The sequence below is a fragment of the Rhinolophus sinicus genome, chromosome 14 (assembly GCF_057876585.1).
Source record: "Rhinolophus sinicus isolate RSI-liver-muscle chromosome 14, RSI-T2T, whole genome shotgun sequence".
Classification (NCBI taxonomy): Eukaryota; Metazoa; Chordata; class Mammalia; order Chiroptera; family Rhinolophidae; genus Rhinolophus; species Rhinolophus sinicus.
In genome coordinates, this window is record NC_142514.1 from 29,618,875 (window position 1) to 29,643,036 (window position 24,162).

At 37.2% G+C, this 24,162-nt stretch overlaps 1 protein-coding gene across 5 annotated transcripts in view; it reads right to left on the minus strand.

Moving 5' to 3' along the window:
- The window catches only part of FOXJ3 (forkhead box J3), a 125,478-nt gene that overhangs the window by 24,799 nt on the left and 76,517 nt on the right, over positions 1-24,162 (minus strand). For 3 of the 5 annotated variants that reach the window (XM_074334522.2, XM_019737168.3, XM_074334523.2), the window contains exon 5: positions 17,183-17,266. In XM_074334522.2, coding sequence (XP_074190623.1) covers positions 17,183-17,266 — 84 coding nt within the window. Of the gene's footprint in view, positions 1-7,685; positions 7,788-17,182; positions 17,267-24,162 lie in introns of all 5 variants that reach the window. The other 2 variants (XM_019737166.3, XM_019737167.3) reach the window with 1 other exon arrangement.

Below are 24,162 nucleotides of genomic sequence, written 5' to 3' on the forward strand. Positions count from 1 at the left end.
TGAATTCTGTCTGTTTGCCTATTCTTATACCAATACCACCACACTTTTACTTATTGTTTGGAAGTATAAATAATCTTTTATCTTTTTCTTCAATATTTTCTTTACTGTTTGCCTTTTGGAATCCCACTTATATTTTAAGATTAGCTGGTCATTTTCTAATTCCTTACCATCCCCTTCCCCCACCAAAAAAGCATTGTGGAATCATATTAAATCTGTAGATCAATTTAGGAAAAAAATCGACGACTTCTTTACAATAGTATCCATTTACTTATAGCTCCATTGTTTTAGCTCAGTAATTTTTTAGAGTTTTCTATGTAGAGTTCATCTTTCACTTAATCCTAGATATTTGCTGTTTTTGAATGCTAGCACAAGTGTTACCTTTTTAATTTTATTTCCTAATTGTCTATGGTTAGTATACAGAAATACCACTGATTTCTAAAATCAAATATTGCTCCTATATCAATACCTTGCTAAACTCCCTTATTAATTCTAAGTTTATCTGTAGATTGTTTTCAATTTTTCATATAAATAATCATGTAAACTATGAATGATAATTTCTTCCCAAACTTTATGCTTTTTGTTATAACTTCCATTTCTCCTCTCCTTGCCTGAACACTTTGTCATATATTTTACTTCTACATGTTACAAACCCACAACACATTTTTGTTATTTTTGCTTTAAACAGTTTATTATCTTTTAAAGAGAGTTAGATTTTTTTAAAGTTTTATATTTACCCATTTAGTTACTGCTTTGTATAGATCCAGATTTCTATCAGGAACTTCAATTACAGATACATTAGGTTGCTTGAAGTTGTCCCCACAGCCCACTAATGCTCTATTTACTTTTTGCACTGTTTGCTCTGTTTGATTTTGGATAATTTTTATTGTTATATCTTCATGCTCAATCTTTTCTTCTACAATGTCTCATCTGCTGTTAATCCCATCAAGTTTATTTTTCAAATAAAGCATTATAATTTTTATCTCTAAGTTCGATTTGTTTTTCTACTATCTTCCACGAGTCTACACACATTCAACCTGTCCTTTAGCTTCTCCACAAAGTACAATTATAACTTTTTATTCCCAGCTTGGAGATGTAATTGACATATAGCACTGTGTAAACTTAAAGTGTACAATGTGTTCATTTGATACACCTATATATTGCAAAATGATTACCTCTGCAGCATTAGCTAATACCTCTATCACCTCACATAATTACCATTTCTTTTTTATGGTGAAATCACTTAAGATCTCTTTTCCCACAACTTTTATGTGTATAATACAGTCTTACTAACTATAACCATCATGCTATACATTGTATCTCCAAAACTTAATCATCTTTTAACTGAAAGTTTGTACTCTTTGACCAACATCTCCCCATTTCCCCCACCCCCAGACCCTGGTAACAACCATTCAACTGAGTTTGGCCTTGTAAGAGTCCACATATAGTAAGTGGTATCATACTGCATTTGTCTTTCTCTGCTTCACTTATTTCACTTAGCATAATGTCCTCACGGTCCATCATGTTGTCACAAATGACAGGATTTCCTTTTTTCTCATGGCTAAGTAATATTCATTACACACACACACACACACCACACAGACACACACACACTCCACATGTTCTTTGTCTATTCGTCTACTGATGAACACTTCAGTTGTTTCCATATCTTGGCTTTAATATCCTTTTCTACTAATTTTATCATATCTGTCATTTCTGGGTCAGTTTTGATTGACTGATTTTCTCCTCATGGGTTGTTTTTTACTACTTATTTGTCTGCCTGGTAATTTTTTACTGGCTGCCAGACCACTGTGAAGTTTACACTGTTAAATGCTGGGTATTTCTGTATTCTTACAAATGTTCTACAGTTGCATTCTGGAACACAGTTAAATTATTTGACAACAGGAATGAAGGACTGATACATGTTATAAACATAATGAATCACAAAAACGTGTTTCATGAAAGAAGTCAGGCATAAAGATCACATATTATATGACTCTGTTTATATGAAATGTCCAGAACAGGGAAATCCACAGAGTTAGAAAGTAAACTAATGATTACCAGAGGATGGACGGAATGGGGAATGAAAGCTAATGGGTATGGGTTTTCTTTGGGGAGGGAGGTAATGAATATGTTCTGGAATTAGATCATGGTTAATGGTTGTACAACCTTGTGAAGACACCAAAAACCACTGAACTGTAAACTTTAAAAGGGTGAGTTTTATGGTCTCTGAATTACATCTGAAAAAATTAAATAAAAAATCTAATTACTTGAAAAGTTTGATCCTTTTGGGTTTTGCTTTTAAAGGTGTGTAGGTAGAATAAGAGCAGCATTTTAGTCTAGGGCTAATTTTGTTCCACTACTGAGGCAACAGCCTGAGTACTTTACCTAATGGCCTGTGAATTATGAAGTATTTCACTCTGGTGGGAACAGTAACCATGCCTGACCCTGCATGAGCCTCAATGATTGTCCACACTAATCCTTTTAGATTATTCTTTCCTTAGATTCTGGTAGCTTCCTTACTCACACACTGAGATGTATCCAGTTGCAAGGAGAAAGCTCCAAATATATCTCTGGAATTCTCTCCTCTCTGGTATGCTGCTCTGTAACATCTCGTCACCTTGGGTTCCATGATCTTTCAGTTCCACCTCCTTAACTCAAGGAGACCTCTGTACCCTGGAAACTTTATCCAGGCAGTAAGCTACGACAATCGTGAAGCTCATCTCGTTTGTTTACCATTTCTCAGGAATCACAGTCCTGAAGACCCAAACTCTTAAAAACCAGTTTCATATACTCGTATTTTGTCTATATATTTTTTCTAAGTTGCTTCAGGTAGCAGAGTAAATCTAGACCATTATTCCATCTTGTCTGGAAACAGAATTCCCTTATCAATTTTATTAATCTTTACAAAAAACCAACCCCTTATTTGTTGACTTCAGCTACTACCGTGTTTCTTTGAAAATAAGACCTATATTAAAATAAGACCCAGTCTTATATTAAAATAAGATCGAGTCTTATATAAGACCAGGTATAATTAGAATAGAATACAATAGAATACAATAGAATACCAGGTCTTACATTAATTTTTGCTCCAAAAGACGCATTAGAGCTGATGGTTTGGCTAGGTCTTATTTCAGGGAAACATGGAAGTTTAACATTTCCCCCATAGCCCATTTCTTTCTTAAGCTTTTCTGAATTTTCTTTTTCTTTGTGTTTCATTCTGTGTTGTTTGTTTTTTTTTTCTATTGGGGTGACAATTATTCGTGAAATTACATAGATTTCAGGTGTACAATTCTGTATTACATCATCTATAAATCCCATTGTGTGTTCACCACCCAGAGTCAGTTCTCCTTCCATTACTATATATTTGATCCCCCTTACCTTCATCTCCTACCCCCCCCCCCTTACCCTCTGGTAACCACTTAGCTATTGTCTGTGTCTATGAGTTTTTGTTTCCCATTTGTTTGTCTTGTTCTTTTGTTGTTTTGGTTTATATACCACATATCAGTGAAATCATATGGTTCTCTGCTTTTTCTGACTTATTTCGCTTAGCATTATACTTTCAAGATCCATCCATGTTGTCACAAATGTTCCTATATCCTCTTTTCTTACCACCGAATAGTATTCCATTGTGTATATATACCACAACTTCTTTATCAATTCATCTATTGAAGGGCATTTTGGTTGTTTCCACGTCTTGGCCACCGTAAACAAAGCTGCAATGAACATTGGAGCACACGTGTCTTTATGGATAAATGTTTTCAGATTTTTTGGGTAGATACCCAGGAGAGGGATTGCTGGGTTATATGGTAATTCTATTAGGAATTTTTTGAGGAACCTCCACACTGCCTTCTATAACGGCTGCACCAGTCTGCATTCCCACCAACAGTGTATGACGGTTCCTTTTTCTCCACAGCCTCTCCAACACTTGTTACTATTTGTCTTGTTGATAATAGCCATTCTGACTGGGGTGAGGTGATATCTCATTGTGGTTTTGATTTGCATTTCTCTGATGATTAGTGATGTTGAGCATTTTTTCATGTCTATTTGCCATTTGTATGTCCTCTTTGGAGAAATGTCTCTTCAGGTCCTCTGCCCATTTTTCAATTGGGCTGTTTGTTTTTTTGTTGTTGAGTTTCATGAATTCCTTGTATATTTTGGATATTAGCCCCTTATCGGAGGCACTGTTTGCAAAAATCTTCTCCCATTCAGTTGGTTGTCTCTTTGTCGATGGTTTCTTTTGCTGTGCAGAAGCTTTTAAGTTTCATATAGTCCCATTCATTTATTTCAGCTTTTACTTCCGTTGCCTTTGGAGTCAAATTCATAAAATGCTCTCTGAACCCAAGGTCCGTAAGTTTAGTACCTAGGTTTTCTTCTATGCAGTTTATTGTGTCAGGTCTTATGCTTAAGTCTTTGGTCCATTTTGAATTAATTTTGGTACATGGTGACAGATAGCAGTCTAGTTTCATTCTTTTGCACGTGGCTATCCAATTCTCCCAGCACCATTTATTGAAGAGGCTGTCTTTCCTCCATTGTATGTTTTTAGCTTCTTTGTCAAAAATTATCTGTCCATATTTATGTGGTTTTATTTCTGGGTTGTCAATTCTATTCCATTGGTCTATATGTCTGTTTTTCTGCCAATACCATGCTGTTTTGATTATTGTAGCCCTGTAGTACAAGCTTAAAGTCAGGGAGTGTGATACCTCCAGTACTGTTCTTTTTTCTTAAGATTGCTTTGGCTATTCGGGGTCTTTTGTGGTTCCACACAAATCTGATGAATTTTTTGTTCTATTTCTTTAAAAAATGCCATTGGGATTTTGATGGGGATTGCATCAAATCTGTATATTGCTTTGGGTAATATGGCCATTTTAACTATGTTGATTCTTCCAATCCATGAGCACGGAATGTCTTTCCATTTCTTTGTGTCTTCTTCAATTTCTTTCAAAAATGTCTTATAGTTTTCAGCATATAGGTCCTTCACATCCTTGGTTAAGTTTATTCCTAGGTATTTTATTCTTTTTGCTGCAATTGCAAAAGGAATTGTTTTTTGTATTTCTTTTTCTGAGATTTCATTGTTAGTATATAGGAATGCAATGGACTTTTGTACATTGATTTTGTAGCCAGCAACTTTACTGTATTCGTTGATTGTTTCCAATAGCTTTTTGGTGGAGTCTTCAGGGTTTTCTCTATATAGCATCATGTCATCTGCAAAGAATGATAATTTAACTTCTTCAGTCCCAATCTGGATGACTTTATTTCTTTCTCTTGCCTGATTGCTCTAGCAAGGACTTCCAACACTATGTTGAAAAGCAGAGGTGACAGGGGACCAATCTGTGTATTTTCTAATGACCTACCTTCTAGTCCACTAATTCTCTCCTCTGATGTGTCTAATCTGTTGTTAAACCCATCTAATAAATTCTTAATTTCAGTTAGATTTTTCAGTTCTACAGTTTCCTCTTGATTCTTCCACATAGATTACAATTTCCTGATAAATTTTCTATAATTCATCTATTTTCTTGATCATGTTAGTCAGTTATTTTAGAATCATTATCTAGATCACTTGTAGATGTTTATACTTCTCACCCATTCCCCTTGGTATTTAATTAATTGGTACTGTTTCCTGGAATGTCCATTTTGACTGAAGATGAGATCTTACTTATGAAAACTTACAAAAGCTCAAGGTGATGTTATTTTCTTCCAGAAATAATTCTGTTTTCTTTTGGAAAGTAGAAGAATAACAATTTGAGACTGGTCTATTTTGGTTTGCTCTTACTCACAGAACATAACCCTTCTGAGGCATCAACTTACAAGCTTGGGGAGTTTACCACAGCTCCCTCCTCCTTAAAAGATCGACAAACTACAATTTTTTGTTCCCTTCTTCTCTGTAAGATTGCTGAATTCTGGCTAGTGAAGAAACCTACTTGATTTGTCTGTATCTGAGCCCAAGCACACACAAGGTAGGAGTTAGCCAATGCCTTAAGTAGATACTGCTTGCAAAAAGTTGAGCTCATTTGTGAGATATTTCGGGATCTTAGTCCTCAAACCCTGACTGGTAGCTGCAAACTCCAGTTTTTGTCTCCCTAGCTCAATGACTGCTCTACGCAGCTGCTTTCTATTTAGCCTCTATGCCATGAGAATTGGGAAATGTACCAAGGGAAAATCTGCAGGACTTATCTCAATGTGTTTTCCTTTTTTCCGGGATGTTGGCCCCTGAAGTCCTGGCTATCTTGTTGTCCAGTGCCTCCCCCTTCTTTTTTATTGGTGGTATGAGTGGTACTTTATATAGATAGGGAGAAGGGTTAATCTGATTCTAGCTATTCCAGTATATCTGGAAGCAGAAGTCCAAAAATTCCAGCTTATGACCCCCATATTATTTAGTCATGAAGTCTTAGCATTACTATTTCCTAACTGTTCCCTAATAGCCACAACTGTCTGTGTTTAGTTAGGCCTCAATATCTCCTATTTGGACTACTGCAAAGAGCAGTATTGGATATTTCTGATTCCAACCCATCTGCTTCCCCAGAAATTCTCAAGTCTAGCTGGGCATCATTAGGGATGATTCTTAAAAGTACAGATTTCTGGGCCCTATCCACAAGGATAAAATAACTTATTTGGTAGGCCTACAATGGAATCTGGGAATTACCACCACCACCACCACCACCACACACACACACACACACACACACACACACACACACACACACACACAGAGTCACATACATCCCCTAAGTGACTCTGATGAAATCATTCCGTGGATTGATATTTGGCAAAAATCATAACTCTATACTTCAACTGCCAGTCTCCTTTCTAAACTGGAAATCGGAATCACTCTGATTATATAATCTATTTATTCATTATCTTTCTACAAATAAAAATTCCTAAGTATACTAGTGCAATCTGTATATGTATGTGTTTATGTTTATGTGTGCCATGAGGAAGTGGAAGAGTGAGAGACAAAGATAAAGCAAGAGCAAGTGAACACAAGGAAGAGAGAGGGAGAAGGCGAAAGCAAGACTGAAAGAGAGTATGAGCACAAGTGTGAGAAATGTATGGCTTCAAGGTACTTATGGTCTAGTAAGGGAGGAAGTAGATGCATAGGACTGAGTTACTTCATGAGCCTCCCAGACCTGTTGAGGTTATGAGATATGAAACTAAGAAAGGAGAGAGGGGGCGCAGGGGAGCAGGGAGGGGCAGGAGAAGGGAGAACGAATGAAAGAAATGCACCAAACTACCACATACTATTCCTGGGTATGTACCTAGACTTGAATACCATGAAACAGGGTGACCACGATTCCAATGAACTCTAAGTTTCTCCAAATTATTTTGATTCTGTTGACTCCCTGGGAATTTGACAATCTTTTTTCAATCACATACTTAGAGGGGTAATCAATGATTTGAAACAAACTGATTCAATAAAATACTGACTCAAAACTTCTATCAATGGGAACTGGCAGTGCCAAGAATTTAATATAGAATTTCCCAATAAGTATCTTCTAATTTTTCCAGAAAAATATTTTCTTTTAACTTGTGTATACCTCAGAACATTGCAGATTCAGCTTTCAAGCTGCCATGTATGGGTTAGCCAAATAATATTATCTGTAAACTAATAGAACTCTATTGTTATTATAAAGTCAAATTAAATGTATTACTCAATGACATTTCAAAAGTGTTTAAAAAAATGCAATTACTTTGTTAGTCACAGTGTTGATTGCCAGAGTTGGAGAGGCACTTCCCGAAATAATACACTCCATTCCCAAAGAATCTGAATCTATGCTATATGGAGTTGAGGCCTAAAATACAAGAACAAAATAAGTAATTATTAGCTTGTATATCCAGCAACTTTAACACAATTTGAAGGTATTTCGTCAAATTCTCCAACATCCAGTTTTGTGCTTTGTTTCTGAAAATGATCTGAAATCACTGGGCAACACTGGAATGACAAGATTAGAAGGAACATGAACATCTGAATGACCTTGTGAAACAGCTGGTTACCCATGTGATCCACTGTCAGCTCAGACTTTTACCTGAGAGAAATACACCTCTCAGCTTTAGGCCTCTCAGTTTTGTTTTATTTTTTCCCTTTGTCTGTTAGTGCAACTGAACAATATCCTAAATAATACAACTTCATATGCATTGTTTATAAAGCTAACATGAATGTCAAAATCAATATAAAAGGTTTTCTCCATTTAGAACTTTGGAAATAGGTTTCCTAAGAGACTATTTTTACTGCTTTGGTGAGCCCTCAGGAGAGTTTAACTCCAGTGTTGAAAGTTAACGGGGCAGATACAAACAATTTGTGGCGATGCTAGCTCCATGTATATTCCCTCTCTGGCAAAAAACATTTGTCCCACACATGATCCCAACTGAACATGCATTTTTAAAAAATCTTATTGGATGAAAATGAGAGCTGAGACACATTTCTAAGATTAACCTATTTATCACTTAATTCCTCAGCATAAATCTCTTTCCTCAGGTGATCTACGAGGGTAGGGAAGAACAGGCATCTTGATTGAAATGAAAAAAGAGCAAGACAAGGGTGACCCCTAGAAGGTAAATCTAGCACTTCAGTGCTGGGTACACATTGAGACTGAGGTGAAAATGGAAAAGGGCTTCAGAAATACAAGTGGAAGACAACCCTGTCTATGCTTCAATTTTGGTGCCAGCCAACTTAGCTGTACTCTAATACAAGATTCCTTTAAAAAGCTGCAAATCTCATGTTCTTTTACCCCAACTCAGTCATCACAGCCCAGACTACTGTTTCACTACTTAATTCTCACTAATCCCCCATAGGAAGAGGCAAACCTGTGCTGTATGGTTTCATGCAAATTACCCAACTTTTACATATTTATGAGACTTGCTATATAGCTCAGCATGTGGACTATCTTGGCGAATGTGTATGCACTTGAAAAGAATATGTATTCTATAGTTGTTAGGTATAGTTTTCTCTAATATGAATTAGATTAAGGCGTTTGATAATGTATTCCAATGTTTACTGATTTTTAATTGTCAGCTTATGCTTCATGTATTCTGAAGCTCTGTTATTAGTCACACTCACATTTATAATTGTTATGTCATTATCAATTATTCCTTTATCAAATGGTTTTAAAATCTCTGATATACTCTGTCTTAAAGTCTGTTTTATCTGGTATCATATAATCACTCTACCCTTATGCTCACTGTCTGCATGGTATATATTTTTCCATGTATTACTTTCAACTCATCTTGAAGGTAAGACTCTTGTAGGTTGCATTTAGCTGAGTCTTGCTTTTTTAGCATCTTGATAATCTCTGCCTTTTTACTGGGTATTTAGACAATTAACATTAATGTAATTGTTGATACTGTTAGACTTAGATCTAAATTTTGTTTTGTTTCACCTCCATGTTTTTAGTTCCTTTCTCCCCTCCCCCCCAACTCCCATCTTCTTTTAGATTATTTGGATACATTTTACTATTTACTATTTTATCTATTGGCTTTTTAGATTTACCTCAATTAGGCTTATTAGAGAATGTCCTCAATCTGAAAAAGGGCATCTACAAAAACCCTACATCTTATGTCATATTTAGGGGGTGAAACACTGAACACTTCCTCCCTAAGAATGAAAAAAAGGGCAAGGGTGCCTACTTTCACCACTTCTATTCAACACTGTGCTGGAGATTCTTGTCACTGTAATAAGCTGGGAAAGGGCAGGGGAGGGAATAGCAAAACTGTCTGTTTGCAGATTACATAACTGTTTACATAGAAAATTTCAAGGCATCTTCAAAACAACTACTAGAACTAACAAGATTATATAATACAAGGTTAATATACAAAAATTAATTACATTTTTATATACTAGCAGCAAGCAACTAGAAAAAATGGATTTTAAAGAGTATACAGCATCCGAGAACAACATATTCAGGATTAAGTCTAACTGGAAACATCCAAGTCCTCTACACTGAAAACTAAAAAAACATTCCTGAGAGAAATTAAAGACCGAATGAATGGAGAAATAGGGACATTTTCACAGCTTGGAATAATCGATATTAAGATGTCAATTCTCCCCAGATCAGGGTTGCCCGGGGATGAGAATGGAAGGAGGCAACAGAAGAAACTGAGTCACAAGTAACACAATGGCAATCTCAAATATGCAGAGCATCCCGCCTAGAAGAATGTCCTCTTTTCTCTTTATCCATCCATCCTCCAGTTATCTTCCTGATTAAACCTGTAATCATCTTTGACCTATAACACAACTTACCGCATTTTACCATGTATAATGCATACTTTTTTGCCCAGATTTGTGAGGGAAAAATAAGAATGCACATTATACATGGGTAGTACTAATTCCATATCTATATGTTTTTAATTTTTTTATTTATGCTTATGAGTTAAAAGTGTAACTCTAGAAATCAACAATGATATCTGCATGCAAAATAATACCCTGGAATATGATAATTGGTTTTGTTGAACTTACAATGCACTTGCAATGACGAAGAGTTCTTAGCCTTCTACGATGTGTAAATATCGTAAATTTGTTACTGGTACATAAAATTTCTTGTACCATAATATGTTAAAAAATAAACGCTGAAGTTCCTTTATAATACAAAAAACAAGTACCTAAATGTAAATAAAAATTTGAATTAAAAAAATTACAACAAAAGGTTTTTTTTTCCCCTGAAAGTTTGGGCCAAAAACGTGGGTATGTATTATACACATGAGCACATCATACACGGCAAAATACAGTAACTCCTAATTTTAAGAAAAAGTAACGCATATTCACCCATCTTTGTGCCAATAAAAAAGCTGGATATTGAAGATGTTGTGTTTTTTTGCAGAGGCCAACATGCTTAGGATAGTGAGTTTATACAGCTCTCTGACCTTTACTCCCTCAAATAATTTCCACACAGTGCATTAGAAGATTTAAGCAAAACTATCCACAGCAATTTCCTCCTTGTCTCCCAGCTTCTACCCTTGTTCTCTTACAGCTTATATCCCACACAGTGGCTAGAATGATCCTGTTAAAATGTAAGTCACATTATGTCACTACTTTGCTTATACCCCTCCAATGGCCTTCCACCGCCCTCTGAATAAAACGTGTCATTACAAAGGCATACAAGGCCATACAAAATCTTCTTCCGGCTCCTACCTCTTACTTCTCTAATGTCAAGTCCTACTACCCTTCCTTCCTCACACTAGGCCATCTACACTGGCCTCTTGTTTCTCATGCCAAGTATGTTTCTACCTGAGCCTTTGCACTTGTGGGATTTCAGAAGGGAGAGTCTTTCCCAGGCCTGTACAGCTGTCAATCCACTTATATTTATATATAAAGAAACTATGACCATATAATAAAACTATGGCCAGAATAAACATCTAAGTTTTAACATATAACTTAAACATCTAATTTATTAAATAAACATCTAAGTTATAACATATAACTTTAAAACTAGGTCTCCTAACTTCTAGGCTTTTACTATTTCCCCTAAATTTTGTACTTAAAAGTGACACCTTACGACTTTGTAACATGACCTGGTTTTACTCATAATTTTACTGTTCTTAAACTAACAGAGGAACTTCAGATCATTAAATCCTGTCAAAATATAATACAATCTGAAGGGTTGTTTTTGTTTTGTTTTGTTTTTTAGAATTTCCACTTCCTACCACCTACTTCCCCCCATCCTCAGCACTAGCCTTAAAATGTTCAGAAACTTTACATTTCTAACAGGGGCATTATTTCCTATATACCGTGTTTCCCCGAAAATAAGACCTATCTGGACCATCTGCTCTAATGCATCTTTTGGAGCAAAAATTAATACAAAACCGGTATGTTATATTATATTTTAATATTATATTACGTTATATTATATTATATATTATATTATACCCGGTTTTATATTATAGTAAAATAAGACCGGGTCTTATATTAATTTTTGCTTCATAAGACTCATTAGAGCTGATTGTCCAGCTAGGTCTTATTTTCGGGGGAACACAGTATAATTCTTTCAAAGCACCTTACCTATGTTAAGCATACAACAGAAACAGTAAATGTGAGATTTCACTACCCATAAGGAACAGTTACATACAGCCTTTTCAACTTCCGCTAACAGTACTAAATTTGTCCACTTGTATTTTAAAACTTGAACAAGGCACTTAGGCAAACATTAATTAGTAACCAGGAAGTCTGTGAATTACAAGAAACAATATACTCCAAAAGATCCACCTTCAGTCTATTATTTTAAGAGGAACAGCTATACCCATTCTATATACACCTTAAAGAGACAAAAGGTGTTTTTTGTTTTTTTTAAGGATTTCCTGGGTGGGGGGAGGGGGTTCCAATTTAAGAAATAAGTCAAAGACTATAAAAATGTAGGCGGCTGTGAAAAATTAAAAACAAGGTTACACAGAGATCTGAGAAAACATAGACACTCCACCAACAGAAAAGGAATGTAATAAATACTGCCAGAAGCCAGCCATATTCCCTCTGCATTCATCTCTACACTCTGAAGGCTACTTACTTACTACAAACATCTGCACCTCTCCGCCTGAGGTGCTGGCTGGGCAGCACGCTCTGGCTTTGTGCAGGGCAGGCCAGAGTGCACAAAAGCCAGTGTACCTGGCAGCACCACTCACTCAGTGAGAGGGGAAGAGCAGATGAATAAACATGCCAGCTCGCTACCCCACAGTTCTCAACTGCCTCCCAGAGTTCCCAGTGGGACTGAGCTCCAAGAGCTCACAGTGGTGAGTGACTTGATAATTGTTCCGCTTGCCTAGACTCACCCCTCAAACTACCTGGGCTCAATTCCTTGCTTACTTCTGGAGGAACTCAATCATGACAGGTATCTTTTCCTTGCTCTAAAGGAACGTCTCCTAGGAAGACAGGAACTCTTCCTTTAGCACAATAGTTCTCAAACTTTTTGGTCATAGGACCCCTCTACACTATTAAAAGTAATTGAGGATCCCAAAGAGCTTTTGTTTATGTGAGTTACACCTATTGATATTTACCGACCAGAAATTAAAAGAAATTTGTATTAATTTATTTAAATAACAATAACAAATGCATTGCACATTAACATAAATATTGTTTTGTATGAAAAACATAATCACCAAAACAAAAAAACTTAGAAGAACAGCATTATTTTACATTTTTAAAAAATGCTTTAATGGGGTGGCTGGATGGCTCAGTTGGTTAGAGCACGAGCTCTCAACAACAAGGTTGCCGGTTCAATTCCTGCATGGGATGGTGGGCTGCGCCTTCTGCAACTAAAGACTGAAAATGGTGACTGGACTTGGAGCTGAGATGTGCCCTCCACAACTAGACTGAAGGACAACGACTTGACTTGAAGCTGATGGGCCCTGGAGAAACACACTGTTCCCCAAAATTTCCCAATTAAAAAAAAGAAAAATGCTTTAATGCTTGGCTTAGTAGAAAACCACTGGATTCTCTGATCTGCCTCTGCCCTCAATCTGTGGCAAAATCACAGGTCATATAACCTGTGGAAATTTATGAGTAAAAAAGGCAAGGAACATCTTAGTATTATTACGAACATAGTTTTGACTTCGTGGACCCTCTGCAAGGGCCTCACACACTGAGAACCAGTGCTTTAGTATAACAGGTTACAGTTAAGCAAAGAAGAACATTACGAATAACCAAGACATGTGATTTAAGTTTAAAAAAAAGACGAGGCAATCAAAGAATGAACAAAGTATATGTCTTTGTGATTACTGTGATAAAGAGAGAAACTGCACTAATCTGGAGCACTCATTCTCTCAAAGCGTTTCTGTAACAAAGACTTGCCTAAGACCAAGTAACCTCTTCTAGTCCTTGACATCCGTTCCCCTGGAACAGTATATCTGCTTGTCCGTCTTCAAATAAAAACCCATAGGCACTATGAAGCTAATCCTGTTTTCTATCCCTAAGCAGCTTCTAGCACTTGTCATTTATAAATAAGCCATATAGTCTTTGACTGAACTGAACAGACAAGGCTAAATTAAAAAGCAAAATGCAAAAGTTCAAAGAGAATATTTATTCATTAATTAATAAAAGGACTAATAAAATAGGAAAAATGAAAATAAGAAATTATTGTACTTCTTGGACTCTTATATTTCAGCCATACTAAACTGTCAGTTCTTTGAAATTCTGGGCCTCTTTTAAACCAACATGTAAGTTCCCCTTACTCTTTCACACTGCCAGCCACTCACGTTATCTGCCGTATTTCTGTCCACTTAACAGGTCTTCACTGAAATATCAGATCTTCAAGTAAACCTTTCCTGACTCTTTGACTAAATTATACCTCTCTGCTATATGGGCCTACAGTTCTCAAGACCATTATCTTTAAAAGTGACCCCATAATTTATCACCCGAATGCTATTTTGAGAATGAATGGGGAGCTAATAATTTCACTGAGACAACACGCACCATTACTGCTACCCTACATTATCAGTTTAAGAGCTTAAGAGCTTCTTAAGGAGGGAGTATGGCCTGTCCCCTTAGTTCTATGCTTACAACATAAAAGGTTTGCCCTCTCATGCTCTGGCTCACTCTCTCCCTTTCTCTCCCTTTCTCTCCCTCTCCCTCTATGAATGGCATGAATAACGTAAATTCACATGAAAGAGGAAACACCCATCCAGACAAAATGATCTACTATATTCTCTCCCAAATCACAGCCTCTTATCTCATGCCTTGATATCCCACCCCACCCCTCATCAAAATATAAACTTCACGAGAACAGAGAATGCCTGTTTCCCCAGCACCCAGAACATTGCCTGCTCAAGGCAGGCACTCAATACTACATAAAAATGCGCTCAATGAATGCTGTTCTCTACCTTGCCCTGCCTGCCTCCACCTGAAAGCCAAGTCCCATAACCCATGAAGCCTTCCCAGACAGCCCCAGTAAAACATCCTTCCTCTATACACAGTAACATTTTACATTTTTCTTATAGTACTTTCTATGCATACTCTGTCCTTGTGCTAGAATTATGTGTCGTATCCTGTCTCCTTCTTGGTATACATCACAACATCCCAGCACAATGAATGACACAGTATCTACAGAAGGAAGATTTGTGAAATTAAACTGGTAAAATGACAGTATTATACACAATTGCAGATTTATATTTAGAAATCTGATACCATGCTAATTTTCTGGAGAATCTTCTCATTCCTATACCCATAGCCCAGGCTTTTACTGTTTCACAAACTAGACAACTGCAACTCCATCTACTGAGCATGGCAGGGGCTCAGAACAAGCCACCCAGAATGTGCCAATTTGGTATGTGGATTATTTTGAGCTGAAGGCAATAAAGACCCAGCAGACTAAAGAAAAGCTTTTACCTCCTTTAACTGCCTAAAAGAAATTAGAAAGGGGGCCTGTACCAGGAAGAGAATTATCGTGTTTCCCCGAAAACAAGACCTAGCCGGACCATCAGCTTTAATGCGTTTTTTGGAGCAAAAATTAATATAATACCTAGTACTATATATTATATCAATTATTATATATTATACCCAGGCTTATATTATAGTAAAATAAGACCGGGTCTTATATTAATTTTTGCTCCAAAAAGACGCATTAGAGCTGATTATCCAACTAGATCTTATTTTTGGGGAAACATGGTATCAGAGATAACTTTTTATATCTGAGAGACTTATCTGCATCATGGGCAAACATTTATTGACCAAACATTTGCTCTTTTCATCTTCCTGTGAGCTGCCTTCCTCCTTTTTGAAGCCCCAGACCCCTAACCCTTTCCTTAGCCTCAACTGCCTGGCTCCCTTAGAATCTCATATCTTTATGGGGCTCCCATAGGTATGTACCTAATTAAATTTTTCTCCTATTGCTCTTTCTATCACAGGGAATCTAGAACAAATTTATCTGACCACACGTTTACTCAGTTTCCTCCATCTTATCTTATTCCCTTTGCCCTGATTTATTCTGCAAACGTTTACTGATACCTATTATAAGCTGTGAAAAACAATACTGGAGATATAAATATATTTTATCTGTTCTTAGGGGATCACAACTCAGCAAAGTAGACAAATATAGAAATAATTGCTAAGAAGTGTGAAAAATTCTATGAAAGACCTTTGTAAAAATTGTACAAGAATACAAATGAAGAAATACAAGGCTTCACAATGTAACATTTGAAATGGGTCTTGAATAGTAAGGAGTAAGGAAGGATGGCTGGGAAGGGATGGGTGTGTGTGTGTGTGTGTGTGTGTGTGTGTGTGTGTGTGTGTTTTAGCTGAGATGCTGGAAATGTACAGTGAGAAAATCTGAAAGGTAAAGTAAATGTCTGGTGACAGCCAAAGTGTTGACTAAAAATATGTTACAATAAATAACTTAGGATATCAACTAGAGCTCCTTTTCTCCACTCTTACAAATTAATTTTAACCATGAATTCACAAGTAAAAATTATCTCATAAACAACACACACATACAGAGATTTTTGTGTACAAAATAATTATTACATGGTTGGAAGCAGGAAAATGCATTTTGAAAACGATCGGGGAAATTCAATGTAATTAGACTATCTGCAATGAAAGGGGATAATTTTGTTACATAAACCCAGTTCTCACAATGTTGTAGACGCTGAGGAAAGAGGCTCAAATTAAAACTCAAGAGACCTGGAGTCAAGTCTCAGACATCTAACAGCCATGCCCTAATTTAAAAAAAAGGAAGGAAGGAGGGAAGGAGGGAGGGAGGGAGGGAGGGAGGGAGGGAGGGAGGGAGGGAGGGAGGGAGGGAGGGAACAAAAGAGGGACCTAAACCAAAACAAAACCTTTACTTAATTCCTAAACTGCCCACCTCACTCAGAGTTAGGATCATAAAATAATGAATATGAAAGTGCTTTGAAAAAACAGAAAATGCTATACAAATAAACTTCCTGTATTGGAAATGAACTTTTAAAAATCTCTATTTCTGAGATTAAAACTGTATTTCTGAGATTAAAAACGCTGTCACATCGAATATATGGTGATGGAAGGAGAATTGACTCTGGGTGATGAACACACAATGGGATTTATAGATGATGTAATACAGAATTGTACACCTGAAATCTATGTAATTTTACTAACAATTGTCACCCCAATAAATTTAATAAAATAAAATTTAAAAAAATAAATAAATAAATAAATTAATTAAAAAAGGCAACTTTTTATTTGTCACCTAAAAAAAAAAAAAACAAAAACGCTGTCACATACTAAATAAAGAGCTTTTACCCGTTCTACAGAGCGTGCTCTCTTCTTTGGCCGAGTAGGCAGCGCATCTTCCTTAGGATTGGTGTCTATTGCCCAATAGGACCCCTAAAGGTAAAGAAATAAATTACATTAAAGTATAGCACAGCAACTCTATAACATTACAATGGATTTTTACAATCCTCTGCTCCAAAACCAAACATTTTAGATACAAAAGTAGCATAAGAAACACTAGTGTTGAACTGAAAAAGAAGTGTATGTAAGAAAAAAACACCCATTTATTACCAGATTATTAAAGACAATAAAGTCACAATCTGAAAAAGCCAAGTCCAAGAACTTCTGCCATGGCCACATTAAAAAGAGAAATGATCAACTGAATGCATTTTTAAATATATGCTAATTCTTAATTGAACACATACGAGAATTAAAACAGCATATGACATTCAAGTCTAACAGAATTTAATGCATAAATATACTATAGTTTCTGCACCCTAGGATCTCACAAATCTAAATGGTGATACAATTTATAAAGACAAGCTGCTTTAATACATTTTATAATAAGTGCATCCTGGAAACAATGATCTGTACATAAATCTTTTATTGCTTATTCTGTTCACGATTTATTGTAATTATTTTTGTAACTATTTTGTAACTATTATTGTAACTCTTACTTTTTGATACAAGTTCTCAAACCACTCATTCAAAACTATATATGAACACCTACTGTGTTCCATGCACTCAGAAATTGTGATTCCCTCAAAAAATATTTTGAAAAGCATAGTTCATAAAGGTTGTATATTATACATATGCAACCTTTTCTGAGACCAAAGCTCAGAAAAATAAAAGTGGTTTGCTCATCCAATAATATGAGAGCCAGGATTTCAATCAACGTCTTGATTCTTGGTTCCTTTCTCCCTCATCCTGTGTACACACACACACACACACACACACACACACACACACACGGAAGGTAAGAAAGGAAGATATGCACTTCAGAAACAAAATACAATCCATGTCCTAGGTTTGCAATTAATCTCAGTGATGGTATTAATGTTTAGTCTTTGCCTCTATTATTTCATTAATCTTCCTAGGCTACTTTTTCAGGCAATACTTGCCAATGAGGGAAAATACAGTTCTCATCTATCAATCCTCAGTTTGTGCCTGACATGAATTACCTGCTTATCATTCCTTAAAGATACATGTTCTTTCACGCATCTGTGCCTGCACTACATGCTGATCTCACTGCCTATAATATCCACCCTACTGTCCATTATCTATGATGTCCATCCTGACAAACTCATAATCCACCTTCAAAATTTAGCTCAGATGTTATCTAAAGGAATCCTTCTCTGACCATACTCAAGAATCCATCACTCTCTCCTTCTGCAAGATCTCTATACTTTTTATACATCTAGACCATGGATTGCACTTTATGTTATTTGTAGGTCTGTATGTATCCCTTCTAGGTTATGAGTTCCTTAAGGGTAGAAACTCATTTTTTATATCCACTGTGACAGGCATAATGTCAGACACAGAGCAAGGACTCAATAAACACTTGTTGAAAGGGAAACAAAAAAAGTTGTTGAACGAACTAGCCCAGAACATCAGAGTATGATGCCAGGCCTTCCCAGATCCTAGTATATTCAAGTACTTGAACTTAGCACCTAGCCACTTTTATCACCAAGCCACTACCGGGGCATTCTTCCATGTTATCTTTTCAAAATGGTTACTGCATGTCAGCTGCTGAGTCTACCAGACCGATGCAAACTTGCCAAGAATAATGTAAAAGGCAGATGCTACAGAAATAAAGCACTAAAATGAAAACAACGATTTTATGAGTAGGTTCAGCTAGCAGTTTCAAAATAAACAAAGTAGGAAAAAGTTTTATACTCAGTTTTGATAAAAGTTGAAAACAAAGTGTAAAGAGAAATAGCAAAACTCATCGGACAATAGTTTAAAAACCACGGATTATGGAAATGATAAATCCCAGTGTTTAGTTTTGGTTCGTGTGGGTGTGTAAGTGTATTCATCTGGGGGAACCACTCACTGTCCAAACTTTAGATTAATTTGCAATTGAACATTTTAATAAAACTACAAAAACAAATACATATCTGTTCTTCCACACAAAAACATGATTGGCTGTGGCTTGTCAAACATCAACAGAGAAAAAAACTCTTCATAAATGTTGTATTCACAAAACCCTGAAAGTCCAAATGCAAACACTAATAGTTGAAATGATTCACAAAAGTTGTAAAATCTTCCACCTAGTGGCTCTTGCTAACATACTGAGTTTCATCTGTGAAATCACAGGTTTTGATTAAATGACCTTAAAATTTCCTTTTACAAATAAAAACCACAAGTTACCACTTCACAACCATTAGGATGTCCATTATTGGGAGGGAGGGAGGAAGAGAGGGAGGAAAGTTGACAGGGATGTGGAGAAACTAGAACTCCTCTGCATCACTAGTGGGAATGTGAAATGGTGCAGTCACTGTGGAAATGGTATGGCAGTTCTTCAAAATGTTAAACATTACCAGATATATATGGTCCATCAATTTCATTTCTAAGTATATACCCAAAATAATCAAAAGCAGAGATCTGAACAAGTATTTGTACATTCGTGTTCATAGTATTGTTCACAAGAGGTAAAACGTGAAAGCAACCCAAATGTCCATTGATGGATGAATAAAGAAAACATGGTATATACGTATAATGGAGTATCATTCAGACTTAAGAAGGAAAGAAATTCTGACATACTTCTACATATGCTATAACACGGGTGAACCTTGAAGACATCATGCTAAGTGAAATTAGTTACAAAAAACAAATACTGTGTGTTCCACTTACATGAGGTTCCTAGAGTAGTCAAATCAAAGAGATAGAATGGCAATTGCCAGGGATTGGGGGGAGAGAGGATGGGAAATTAATGGGTATAGAGTTTCAGTTTGGGAAGATGAAAAACTTGTGGAGCCGGACGGTGGTGATGGTTGCACAACAATGTCAATGTACTTAATGCCACTGAAATGTACACTTCAAAAATGGTTAAAATGGAGAGAAAGTCCAAGACAGTGGAACAGTATTTAAAGAAAAAGAAAAAAAGGTTATAATGGAAAATTATGTGTATTTTACCACAAGAAAGTTCCTTTCAGTTACCTTTAAAAAGCAATTATCGATCAAGAGGGATACCTTGGCTGTAGCAGTCCTCCCAGAAGAGTGAGAGGTCCCAGCCCCACAGGCTCCCCAGCCCAGGGGTACAGTACTGGGAAGAGGAATTCCCACAACATCTGGCTGTAAAAAAATCAGCAAGGATTCCGCCTGGCAGAGACAAACGACTGCTGGAAATCCAGATGTCCTCTTAAAGGGCCCGTGCACAGACTCACTGGTTCACAGGCATTCACCCTGGGCTCTGAAAGAAGTACAGCAACTCGAGATTTGCCAGACACATGCAGGGTAAGACTGAGTTGTATGGCTTCAGGGTGAGAGTTAGAGGAATGGCTCCATTATCCCTGTGTAGAGCCTACCTGTGTAGCCTACAGGCAGGTGCCATCTTTCCTGTATTGAGCCCTCTCCAGACACGCCCAAATCAGAGACTGCACTGGCCTGATGAACTCCACGTGCCCCTCCCCGGTGATTCCCTGGAACCCTGACTTGCCCAGCTTGCCTGGCACTGGTGGGGGGAGGGAAAGGGGGGTACTCTCAGTGCCACAGCAGCCAGCCCCACCCCATGCACTGCAGGAGTCTCCTCAAGCAGCAGATGGCCCACAGCTGCTTGTACAGCCACCTGGGACACTTTCAGTGGCAGGCAGTCAGGCATGGCTCACGCTGCAGCCTTTCTGGCACAGCTTTCGAGGATCTGCAGGCCCGAGCGAGCGGTGGCTGGCCTCAGTGTTCTCTGGGCATTTTGTGGTACGGCCATAGGCTTGACACTAGCCCAAGAACTGAATCAACAAAACCTTGTCAATACCATGCACCCCACCTCAGTGATCCCCTGGGATCCCACTCTGCCCAGCTCATGCAGCACCACCTGAGGCACTTTTGGCACTAGGGCAACCACCCCGCCCCGAACACCTAAGGAGGCACTTTCAGTGGCTGAGCCTTATGGGCAGCTGGCAGGTAGTAATAGACTTAGGGGGCCCTGGGCCTGTTGCTAAGATGTCCCAGGCCTGATACTGGTAGCAACTGGCCTCAGTTCTCAGCATAGCCATCCCCATGTGCCTCCAAGTCCAGCACAGGCAGCGACCAACCACATATAGCTTTGTAACTCCTACAAGGCAGCCCTTGGCCGATCACAGGTAAGGGCAGAACCTAGCCTGCATGGGAGCCCCTCCCAAAAGGCACCCAGAGGCAGGATTCACAGCACAACACCCAATTAGCTCCACAGCGGCAGACCCAAAGGGTGGTCTCAACAAGCACAGGAGCCCTCTGGGGCAAATCTCCTCTGAGGGGTCAGGCCCAACACGGTAGCTCATACACTGTGGGCAAGGCCAATCCTTACAGTCAGCCTAAGTCAACCCCACCCACTGATGTGCCAAAAGCAATCAAGGCTCAACTACAACAGGAGGGCACACACAGCCCACAAAAGGGACACTCCTGGAGCACACGGTGAAGATGACCAGGGAGAATGGGCCACTGGGCCACACAGGACAGCTACTACACAGAAAAGATACCCGCATGGTTAACACTCGCCACCTTCATGTCTTTGCTCAAAAGTCACTTTCTCAATGAATGTTCTTGCTTATTCTTTTGAAAACTGCAATCTACACCCAAGCCCCTTTTATCCTACTCTAATTTTTCTACAGCATTTATAATTGCCTAACATTCTATACAATTTATGTATTTATTTTTATTATTGTCATTCTCTCATAAGGCTGTAAGTTCCTCAGGGGCATAGATTTTTGTCTGTTTTGTTTGCTGATGCATTTCAAACGCCTAGAATAGTGACTAGAACATAAAAGGTAAGTAAGTAATCACCATATAGTGCTAAGACAAGTCAGCTGAATCTCTGAGAATGATCATGCTAGGATGTGGAAGAAGAGAATAAAAACAATTTTAGGCAGAGGAAATAGCTCATACTTAATAAGCATTTTTAACATGGTGTTCATGGACTACTCAGGGGATCTGTGGACAGGACTCAGAGGCTCCGTGAACTTGGATAAAATGAAAATGCTGAAATTTAACATTTCCTTCCAGTATGAATGTAAGCAACAAACCACAACATTAATACCTAAAAATCAGTTTATTTCCTAACACATTAATAGTTTTGTCTCAAAATGTCACTCATTACTACTCATTACTTATTTCTATTTTTATTATTTAATGTTACTTTAAATTTTGTTCAATTTTGTTATTTAATGTTACCAAGGAAGCACAGATGACTATATCACTTGTTATAATATTTAATAACACTTGTTATAATATACAAAACTTGTTATATTTTTATAACTATTTTATGCAACTGCTTATCTTTTTAATTCTGTATATTCTGGTTTATGCCTTTAAAAATATTATTCTGTGGCTCAAAGGCTTCAATAGAATTGTCAAATGGAACCATGACATAAACAAGTGTAAAGAATACTGGTGCTAAAATCATAGACATATGAATGAGAATAAAATATTAAGGAAACTATTATTCTGACTAGGTTAAAAAAAAAAGGACATGGGAAGAGATGAGTCCAGAGAGTAAAAGAGAATTTAAAAATTCCTTTTTTTTTTTTTGCTTTACTTGAATGTTATTTATTTCCTTTAATATTTTAGATAGCATGCTGATTCTAAGTTTCCATGTAATTATTAATTGATAAATCTAAAAAATTCATTTAAAATATATTATTGATACCAAATAATCCAAAGTGCAAAGTCTTAAGAGGCTTTAAAGCCCTTATTTTTTTTAAGTTCTCTACAAACTATCACAACTAAGTAACACTGAAAGGAGCTGTGCTAAAACTCAATTTATATATAATCATTTTTTTATGTAGTAGAAGCTTTACACAATGAAGAGTGGGCCAACAACTTTCAAGAAATCTTGATCTCTGAACCTAATATACAAGGTCTGACAATTAAGTTCACGAAATTTGTTGCACCGATGTTGCTAACCTTTTTTTGATATCAGAGGGATTATTATGAATTTGTACCAACTGGACAGTTAACCAAGTTTACTATTTGGAAGCGCTGACAAGGCTATGTGAAAAAGTTAGACAACCTGAACTTTTCGCCAACAATTCACGGCTCTTACATCACAACAATGTACCAGCTCACACAGCACTGTCTGTGAGGGAGTTTTGAGCCAGTAAACAAATAACTGTATTGGAACACCCTCCCTACTCACCTGATATGGCCCCCAGTGACTTCTTTCTCTACCCGAAGATAAAGGAAATATTGAAAGGAAGACATTTTGAGGACACTGAGGACATCAAGGATAATACGACAGCTCTGATGGCCATTCCAGAAAAAGAGCTCCAAAATTGCTTTTGAAGAGTGGACTAGGCACTGGTGTTGGTGCATAGCTTCCCAAGGGGAGTACTTCGAAGGTGACTGTAGTGATAGTCAGCAGTGAGGGATGTAGCACTTTTTCTAGGATGAGTTCACGAACTTAACTGTCCGACCTCATATACCTATGTGAAACGCTCTGTTTATAAATGATTTCCTCACTAGACCAGAGAAGTTTCAATGGCAGTTAACAGCTTACTCATCCTTAAATCCCCAGCGCCAAGGTAGTACCTACCATAAAGTTATAATAAATGTTTGCTAAACTTAACTCTGATGAATGTCGTATTTCAAGACACACTGAAATTATAAAATATTAAAATATTCAGAACATCTAATGTTACATGGGCCTATAGATACTACAGCTGTAATTCTTTATATATATACCTCTCCTTTTTACATATGCCTCTACTTCTTTTTATACGCACCTCACATTTTATTCCTTACGTTAAAAGGAATAAAGGATGGAAAGACAACCCATGGTTCATGTCCCAAATTGATCTATAGATTCAATGCAATTCCTA